Source organism: Sinocyclocheilus anshuiensis, unplaced genomic scaffold (assembly GCF_001515605.1).
Source record: "Sinocyclocheilus anshuiensis isolate Anshui unplaced genomic scaffold, SAMN03320099.WGS_v1.1 scaffold85, whole genome shotgun sequence".
NCBI classification, from domain to species: Eukaryota; Metazoa; Chordata; class Actinopteri; order Cypriniformes; family Cyprinidae; genus Sinocyclocheilus; species Sinocyclocheilus anshuiensis.
Genome location: NW_015536800.1, coordinates 672,827 through 683,190, shown reverse-complemented (window position 1 = coordinate 683,190; position 10,364 = coordinate 672,827). Strand labels below are relative to the sequence as shown.

The following is a 10,364-nucleotide window of genomic DNA, read 5'->3' as shown; positions in this document are numbered from 1 at the left end:
CACACACACACACACACACACACACACACACACACACACACACACACACACACACACACACACACACACACACACACACACACACACACACACACACACACACACACACACACACACACACACACACACACACACACACACACACACACACACACACACACACACACACACACACACACACACACACACACACACACACACACACACGCACAGTTACTTAATGGTGAGTACTTAGTGTATTTACTTAATACTAAATTGGGCCATTCCATAGACTTTGTTTTTGTATACAGCTAGATATATAACTAGCTGTATATAAAAATAGTATCCTATTTTTATGTCACTTTGGAAAAAGCAGATGTACATTTATGCATTCTGCAGATGCTTTTTTCCAAAGCGACTTACAATACAGGAACATTAGCAATTCATCACAAAGCCAACAATATTTTTGGTATACAATGCCAGGTTAGAAATTAGGAAACGAGCTAGGGCAGATGAGAAATGCGGGAAAAGAAAAAAAAGTGAATTGGTTTTCAAGTAAAAACATTTCAACATTTATATTAAACACCAACTGTCCACATAAACAAGCAAGGATAGAAAAACTATTTTGAAAAAGAAAAAAAACACTAGGATGGTCAAAACTTCATGAGGGTCACTGGTTATGAGACGACAATGTGGAGAAAAAAAACTAGTCAAGAACTTGTGGCTTCATGATTAAAATATTTATCCAATAATGTCTGTTTTGATATTTGTTATATCCTTTTCTACACTACATTGAAAAATGTTTGAAATACATACAAAAAAACAAACAAACATGTTTTGTTAGAAGAAGTGGTTGTGTGTGGTTAGGGGAGCTTCCTACTAATTCATCCTAACAGAACAACTGGTGACATTTCTCAGTTTTGCAACACTACAACTGTGGTTTCACTGGACAGAGGTTATCAATACCTGCTGGAAGCCAATGAATAAATCTGTAACAACAGAGCAAGAATATTTGTGCATATTATATAATTCCTGGTAAAACTGGCCTCATCTTCAGTTAAGATGTATTCTATTACATGTTTGACTTAAAAGGTTCTTTATAAGCCTTTTAATCTATAGCTCACTATACTGTGTTCAATGGGTTTCACTACATTGTGAGGACATTTTGAATAGTAGGGTCACATAAACCTGTACACACACACAGAGAGATCTGTTCTCGTTAGAGACCAGTATACTGACTGATGTAATTTGAGAACTGAAAATAAAGAATTCAAAAGACTTGATTGTTGACAAAGGTACATGTTTTGTCTTGTTCGTTTTAGCCTAAACCAGTACAAAAAATACATACAAATGAAGTTTAACTGTTAGTTTTCTGTTGGAGTCTCTTGTGAACTAAAATATCTTGTCTGTTACTTCTCAGGGATGAATTTTTTTTTTTTTAGTTTTTGAATATCAAAAACACTCTGTATTATGTTTTTGAAGCCATTTGGTTTACGAGGACACAGCTGTAATTATGTTGTAGGCTAATAATAAAACAATACATAAACATATAAATTGTCAAATAGATTAAAAAGAGTTTTCACTAATATATAAATTTATATATTAGAGTGGAGCCCGGTCTCATGAAAATGCGTATAAATAGTACGCCAAATAAAAACAAAAACTTGTGGTATTGATATGCAAAAATGGACTTTGGCGTGCATAATGATACGCATGTGTTTGGCGTGCATATAATACGCAGTTTTCGCGAGCATATGATACGAAATTTGTTGGCATGCATATGATACGCAGTTTTCACGTACATATGATACGCATCTACCCCACAACCCTAATCCTACCCATTGCGTAGCATATACACGCCAAAGTAAATTTTTGCGTATCAATACCACAAGTTTTTGTTTTTGTTTGGCGTAGGGCCTACTATTTATACGCACTTCACAACATTTTTAGCTAAATCTAGAAAGCTAGATCAGGAAACAAGCTTGGGCACATAAAAATGTGCAAAAGAAAAATAATACATGACAAAACATGGGATCTTAACTGAAGTAGAAGTATGAGGCCAATTTTCCCAATATTCTTGCTAGATTCATTGACCCTCCGGTGTTATTGTTTCCAGCTGGTCTTAACTGATAACCTCTGTCCAGTGAAACCACATGTAGTTATGGTGTTGCAAAACTGAGAAATGTCACCAGATATGTTAGGATGAATTAGTGAGAAAGGAAGTTACCCTAATAACCACACATAACCACTTCTTCTAACAAAACACATTTTTTTGTTGATTCAGTGGACTGTAGAAGAGGATGTTATGGGAAACCAGACGTTATTGTAAAAAATGTATTCATTATGATCACACAGTTCTTGACTAGTTTTTTTTGCAAAGATTGTCTCAAGGCATTGTTTGTGTCATAACCAGTGACCCTCATTCTGTTCTTGCTTGTTTATCTGGAAAGTTTAATGTAAAAGTTCAAATGTTAAACCAGTTTCAAGTATATTTTTAATACATTTAATACTACGTCTTTTTCACCTGGGCACTTAAACGTACAGTTTTGCTTGAGGCACAGCCTGTGAAACCATTCACTTACAGTATTTACCAAATCTTCAGACCAAGTCTGCAAAAAACAAATACATTTTTAATATAAATACACGTAAATATGTATTACAGTACTTTGTAAATATATTACTGAATATGCGTACAGTTCAATCACCTTCATAACACTTTATACAGTACACATTGTGTCAAAGCAGTAGTAGCAAATTCAAATTCTGCTGTAAAGCAGTGTCTTTATACAGCTTACGTCAGTTCGGTGTTAATTCAGTCAACTGTTAAGTTCACCAATTGTGTATACACAATGTATATACAGTGGTACCCACCCAGGCACCTAGCATGCAATGCAGAATGAATAGTTTTTTGTTTTTTTTTGTGAATTCTTTTTGGTTTTATTTGTGCTATTGAAATTTGTGCTCAGCAGTTGTTTCACTGTAAGATCCATCCACAAACAGTTATGAATAAGTTGTTGATTAATCTTCATGCTTAAATAATGCTAAAATAAAATCTTAATGTTCATGTTAAGAATAGTTCAACTACCTTAAAATCAGGCAAACATTTTATTTTATATTCTAGCTTGTCACCATCTTGACAAATGTTTTCATTTGTCATACTTCTGACGTGACTATCAGAAATTTAAATATGAACATGAATGGTCCAAGATCCCAAATAAATACTAATAATTAACCACGATTACTGTGACTTTAAAAAGAATTACAGTAGTAAACGAGTAAATTTCTCACAGTGGCACAGTTAAAGACAACTTTAATGTGATTTCACAGTAAAACAAGAACAGTAAATTACTGTGATGTTAGCATCATTCTGCTGCTCATTCACAGTCATTTGTAAGAAAATGACCCAGAATGCACTGGTTACACAGTAAATGTCTGACTACAGTCATTTATTGTAAAATAGGCTACTCTTTAATCCTGTAAATTCCTTGCAATTTTATACAGTACAGTTTGCTCATGAAATGGAATCCTAAAACCTCTGAAGTACTGCATTACTGCAGTCTGCTCATGTCAGATAAAGCAATCTCTTCCCACTGTCAACAAGAGCAAAGTTACAGCTAGTGGAATGGAAAGGAAATATCAAGCGACCACAGTGGTAAACTGTAACCTGATTGGTGTAAAAGGGCATTCTGTCTGAACTCATTCAAAACAAGACATCCTTATTTAGTATTAGATTAAATTATTCTTTTCCAGAGCAAGTTATACTGCATTCAAGGTAATGCTGAATGTATTAAACAAGTACATTTTATCAGTTAAAGTCTGCAGTGTGGAACATTTTTTGAGGGGGAAAAAAATGAAAATAATACCTTCAGTGTCTCTCTCATTAATGTTACACATCACTCATATTTTGTTATAAGTGAATTTTACACAGTTATAGAACTGAACACAAAACTGCATTGAGCTAAATAATGACATTTGTTTTTGTTTTGTTAGGGCTGCTTTACAGCAGAATTTAGATTTGCCTCATTGATTCTGTTACTTTCCTGTTTAATAGTATGAAGCTGCTTAGAGAAAAATCTATATTTTATAATGCAGTATAAAGGTGACTTGACTGAAAAATATACAAAAAAAAAAAAAATGCAAAATTAAAAAACAGAATTAGTGTGTTTTGAAACACAGACACGTCTGATTTTGCCTTTAATCATGCATATTTTTGTTTCAATCAATTCCCATAGTTTATGGTACTTTTTATCTTTATGTAAAGCACATCAACATAATCTTTAAAAGTATGAAGCAAGCTCATATGACACAAGCTCCTCCTTAGCGGTTCTGCACAGTCCATACACACAAAGATACACCATAAGATTGATCAGACATCCACATCAACACAACTCATTTCAGGTCAAATATTTCATGCATGAATTAACATTGATGTTTTTTTTCTTATTATAGTGCATACATGTATATGTACATGAAATATATATGTAGATGTACATGAAAAGCCAAAAAAATCTGTATTAATGTACATATTAAATCATGTTATTAATAGTTATTATTAATTTACATTTAATGCTTAATTACAGGTGAAATCCAAAACTCAACTTAGAATGGAAACCTGTGAGGTTCTCTCAACCGACAAAGCTACAGTTGTCATCCAAATAAATCCACAGGCAAAAGACAGTGCTTTTTATTTTGATGGACAGGAGGCCAGAGGAACAAATCACAATGCGGCTCTTAAAGGATTTTTCAAAGCACAGCCAAAAGCACTGGGGGTAATGCATTTAATGATGAATTACAATGATGTGTGGTTTTGGGAATATTCTTAGAATTTGTTTCTTCTAGATCACTTAAAATGACAGAAGTCTCTTGTTGTAAGTGCAAAGTGCAAAGATATGTGTTGACCTGATTCCCTTTAGTGCATTAAAAATCAATAGCTTCCACTTTTGTGTCTCTAAACATAAATGCTAGGCCATCATAAATAAAACACCTTACCTTATCTGCTCTCTAGACTGTACAGATAATGACTGGAGTGATGGTCTTTTTACTTGGTATTGTACTCTCCGCAAATTTCTACAGATTTCCTACTATTTCTGTCATTAGTGGCATCACCTACTGGGGATCCTTCATTGTAAGTTTCATTTAATAGCTTTGATTTATTTCCCTTTTATTTTTAATTTCCAGTATGAATTTTAAAATGTTTTATGTTTTTCTCTCAGTACATCAGTGCTGGATCTCTGTCTGTTGCTGCGCAGAATAAACTTCATCCGTGTGTGGTATGTATAATGTACTGTCACTACTTATTTGTACATCATTATTTACATTACTCAAGAAATTGTTGAGCCATTTAAATCACCACATGTTGTCAACAATTGAGCAGCAGTCCCGACATCGTCAATTGTTAGCAGTAAAGCCCTCATTGTGGCTTTATACTGGTGGTAGGTTCTCGATCGAGATTTACATCAGGTGCACAACTGACCTTGCCAAACTCATCTGATATTTAACATAGTTACAAGTTTCTGTAAGCACAAAGCCCCTTCAATCATCTGTTCTTTGAGTAAAGACTACATGTAATAGGGTACAATGGGTGTGTGACCCTGGACCACAAAACCAGTCTTAAGTCGCTTGGGTATATTTTTAGCAATAGCCAAAAAAAACATTGTATGGGTCAAAATTATCGATTTTTCTTTTATGCCAAAAATCATTAGGATATTAAGTAAAGATCATGTTCCATGAAATTTCCTACCGTAAATATATCAAAACTTCATTTTTGATTAGTAATATGCATTGCTAAGAACTTCATTTGGACAACTTTAAAGGTGATGTTCAAATACTGTCCTGTCCTAACAAACCATACATCAATAGAAAGCCTATTTATTCAGCTTTCAGAATATGTATAAATCTCAATTTCAAAATATTGACCCTTATGACTGGTTTTGTGGTCCAGGGTCACATATATGTATGTATTTATGTTTCTGCAAGAGAAAGACCAAAGTACAGCCAGCAACAAACTGTGTAGCTGATGCTTCTTCTCAGACATTACTCTCAGCTTTTTAGCACAATAAGCTTTCATCCTTTTACCACTAACAGATAAAGATATCAAACTTGTTACTTTACTTATTACTTTACAATTGTATTACTTTTCTCCCTGTAGGTGAAAGCCTCTCATGGAATGAATGTGTTCAGTGCCATAACTTCAGCAATAGCCATTCTTCTGACCGGCAATGAAATAAGAATAGGCCCACTGCACCCTCGAAGCTGTTACAATATTCATAACTGTATAAATACTGAGGTACTAAATGTGCAATATTTTGTTTTAATTTGTATTTCAGCTAGCATTTGCTGTTTTATTTACTTAAAAGTGCACCCAAAAATTAAGATAGTCATCATTTACTTTTAAATCATTAATCACTTAAAATCTTGACATAATCCTCAGTTTGTTCCTCACATAAAGCTGTTGGATGATTTGAAAAAATTCGGAATATAATGCACAGGTTGTATGAACCCATTTGACAAAGCTTTGTTTTGTTATTTATGTATTTATTAATTGTAATTTTTGAAGTGTGAAAGCTCAAGCTTTATTCATTGCAATTGCATTATAGCCGTTTTCAAAATTGCTTCTTTTGCATTTCAAGTAAATGATGACATAGTGTAAATTTGTGTTACATACCCTTATCATCAGAATAACTGTTTCCTGTATAATATAATTTTTCAATATAATTTTTGATAAACTACATAATTGCAAGGATGTTATTTGTGGAACTGCTTTCATATATGTGCATGTTGAATGTGTTTATTTAGAGATTTGGTTTTGGGATCATTGGAATATTGCTGGTGTTCTCCATCCTTCAGTTCATCATCTCCATCTGTATCTCAGCATTTGCCTGCAAAGCCACCTGCAACAACAACTACGACTCTACAGTGGTCAGTGTGGAACTAGACCAGGTGAATGACTTAAAACCTTTATTTTAGTACTTATTTTAATCTAGATAAGACAATTCTGCAGGTTTTCACTCTTGTGTGAATCTTGTACTAACATATCTTGTCTGATACTTCCCAGAGATACTGAGTCACACTGAAGAGATCCTAGCGTCCAAAAGTTGCAACTGCAAGGAATTAATATCTCATAGTTTTGCTTCTGATCAATCAAACACTTTTTTTTTATTTCTAGTGTTTCTATCTGTAGCAAGATATTTCTCTCTGTAACAAGAGAGCTAACGTATTTTATAATTATTGACCTCCAAACCTTGATCAAACGTGAACAAGCAGGTGAGTTGATCAGGGTGGGAGCAAAACTCTGACTGCATGGTCATACAGTAAGCCTGAAACCATGTTGTGAAACCACGTATGTTGTCAACTACATGTTGACATTATTTTTAAAGCAAAACATGATTTGACTAATAATATGAGCCTTTTAATAAAGGTGACCACTTCAAATATCCTCAATCCTATAATATTTGTCTGCCATTAATGCCATTAATAGCTACGTCATTACTGACATTTTCAGTGTGATAGTGGGGAAAAGGTTTATTATTACTGCCGATTATACAAATAACTACAGTATTTACATTGTGTAAATATGCTTTGATATGAGATGTGGTTACATGTTTAAAGCTGCACAGAAAAATGTAATGAATCATTTACTCATTACAATTTTAAATAATTTATTCATCCTCATGTCACCCCGAATGCGATTATTTTTGAATGAAAATTAAGGTAGGGTAGGCAGTTTCTGCGCTACTAGTGTCACTAAGCCAGACTACAAAAATTAAGCTAGTTTTCAAACAGTCTTTGCAAACGCCCCTGAAAACATGTAAAAGTAAGGTCCAACATATTAGGAATACCTTTAACGTTTAGCTTACCTGACGAGAAGAAACTCCGCAAGTTCGTCGTATTGATTGAAATTCCTTCAAGTTTTTCCATCTTGTAAAAACTCTGCCAGTGTTTATCCTTGTTGTACCTCGTTGTCTCTGCATATTTTGGCAAATCTTTGAATTTTGCTTGCACTTCTTTTTCCAGAAGGATTAGCCTGCTACCGTAACCATGCCCCAAACTCTCGCTATTGGCTGCACAGAAGTATTCAAATACATAGGTCGACATGCAGGTAGTACATGCAATGACTGGACGAAAATTTGATGGTCTTGAGTCAACTTCCACAGGAGATATACTGTATTTATATATTTTATCCCTCTATGGGACGAATTGTGAATTCACAGCTTGAAACAATAATTGACTTTATATATTGCATATACAGGTGCATTGAGCCAAAATCATCACAATTAAAAGAACCAAAGACTTAAACTACTTCAGTCTGTGTGCATTGAATTTATTTAATACACGAGTTTCACAATTTGAGTTGAATTACTGAAATAAATTAACTTTTCCACGACATTCTAATTTATTGAGATGCACCTGTATTTAGGAGTAAAATAATTTCCTAAACTTTGCTTTCTACATCTGACCTTTGACCTTTTGTTTAAGGTTCCATCATTTATAACTGACATTATCCCATTAGGGTAAATTATTTTTGGCAAATTGTCTGAAATTTTACACACAATCAAATGCTTTTTCACTATCTGAATAGAAGTGAAAAGGTCTTACTGTTTCAAAAAACATTAAAAATCTTTATGAACATTAAATTTTTTTTCTTGTGCTGCTATATTTCATTTGGAAGTCACTGAAAATGTCTAAAACTTGACACAAATTCGGATGCAATTTCACTGCCTGAAAACCATATCTTAGTGCTTCAAAAGGATTAAAACAACTTTAACATTGTGTTTCATCTTGGCATTTCAAAACAATTATCATAGCACAAGTGTACAAGATTCTTCTTTTTCAGTGTACCTCACACATCCCACACGCAAGTAGATTTTGACTTGTGCAGTCGTCATTGGAGCATTGCTGCCTGTCACTGTCAGTATAGACATTGGCATCTTTCCTGACCTCTGGTTGTTGTATAAATCACATCTTTCAAACTGGCATACAATAATGTACCCAAATGCCTAACTTCTATAAAAACCTATTCTTCATCACTGCCCTTACCCTCGTTGCTTCTATCCTCCTTGGTCCTCAACAACTTATTTTCTTACTCCAACAACCTGATTTTCTGATGCACTCTTATCACTATCATCAATACTTAATAAGTACAGATTTGTCTCTCCATCTTACAAAAATCTTACAAAAATGAACCTAAAACACATGCATAAAGGCTATTATACTGCCTGCCAATGCTGGTCAATAGTGCCAGCTACACAAAATATGCATCCCATAATAGTACTTGTCAGTTATGCATGACACTCATATTTTTTGGTCTCTGAGTTATTGTTTTTATAAAAGTGCATTAAAAATGACAAAAAATTCAGAAAACACATTTGGATGTACAATTATATTTTTTTATAACTTCAATTTATATGTATTTTCTAGTCTAAAATTAACTCACTATGGAGCCTTGAGAGCATGTGACCTAACATCCCTTACGGAAAAAGAAGTTTATTCAAGTGTGCTATTAGTAGGCCTATACTTCTTTTAAATTAAAAATAGTCTACTTTTTATGTACTTCTCAGAAATGGGCTTTATGTACTTCTCAGAAATATACTTAAAATGCCATTTAAGTATACTTGACTTATACTTAGAAAAAGTCTCAATATATTTGAGCTATACTTGTGCTCCGAGAATCCGTGTTTTCATTGTTATACGGTAGGGGGCGCTAGTACACATCTTCTGTATAGAATATCCAAAAAAACACAAGTGAAGAAGAAACTGAAACGCTTCCACATGTAACAGATCATCAGACATAAAACAGCATCAAAACTGTGTAACGTTATGGAATAAAATGTCGACCAATGAAGAGGAAATTATGACCGTCAAGCTTTGGGGTGTTAATAGATTCTATCTACGTTTTGATTATCATTCTGAATCCAATTCAGTCTTTTTTTCAGCTTTTTGTTCAAAATGTTGTTTATTTCTTTATTTTTTATTTATGAAACTTACCCACATTCAAGTGTTTAAAAAAATGCATGAAGCTAGAATAAAATGTTTTTGTTTACAAGCAGATACCCTGTTCTTGCTTTTGATGTTTTGTGTGTTCAGATATTCATATAACAAAATATATACAAAGTAATACCTAAATAGGGACATAGTAGTATACTTAAAGTATGATGTAAAGTTCACTTAAAGAAAACTTAAGAGTATACTTGCAGTATAAAACTACTAAACTAGTAGTTTACTGAGACTATACTTAAAGTGTACTAAAATGCTACTACAAGTATTTAATTAGTAAACTATCAGTATACCTATAAGTTCACTTTTAGTATAGTTGCAGTACAAGCTAAAAATATTGATGGAAACTAGTTGTGTACTCAAAGTTTACTACTGTTATACTTAAAGTATAC

General features: G+C 33.4%; 1 protein-coding gene and 1 long non-coding RNA gene across 2 annotated transcripts in view; both read left to right on the top strand.

Moving 5' to 3' along the window:
- Window positions 1-4,165, top strand: part of LOC107655939 (uncharacterized) — a 16,511-nt gene extending 12,346 nt beyond the window's left edge. The window contains exon 4 of the long non-coding RNA XR_001630503.1: window positions 4,156-4,165. This is a non-coding gene — a long non-coding RNA (uncharacterized LOC107655939). The remainder of the gene's footprint in view (window positions 1-4,155) is intronic.
- A 418-nt stretch (window positions 4,166-4,583) lies between these two features.
- LOC107656705 (membrane-spanning 4-domains subfamily A member 4A-like) lies at window positions 4,584-7,042 on the top strand. The gene is made up of 6 exons (XM_016444649.1): window positions 4,584-4,748; window positions 4,985-5,104; window positions 5,193-5,249; window positions 6,128-6,265; window positions 6,775-6,918; window positions 7,034-7,042. Exons 1-6 carry the CDS (start codon window positions 4,584-4,586, stop codon window positions 7,040-7,042), a joined length of 633 nt encoding a protein of 210 aa, XP_016300135.1.
- The last annotated feature ends 3,322 nt before the right edge of the window (window positions 7,043-10,364 follow it).

What these genes read in the sequence shown, in the direction of transcription:
- LOC107656705 (XM_016444649.1), top strand. Translation starts at nt 4,584, where the DNA reads ATGGAAACCTGTGAGGTTCTCTCAACCGACAAAGCTACAGTTGTCATC. An exon ending in CACAGCCAAAAGCACTGGGG is followed by an intron (nt 4,749 to 4,984) that starts GTAATGCATTTA and finishes TCTGCTCTCTAG; the next exon opens with ACTGTACAGATAATGACTGG. An exon ending in CCTACTGGGGATCCTTCATT is followed by an intron (nt 5,105 to 5,192) that starts GTAAGTTTCATT and finishes TTTTTCTCTCAG; the next exon opens with TACATCAGTGCTGGATCTCT.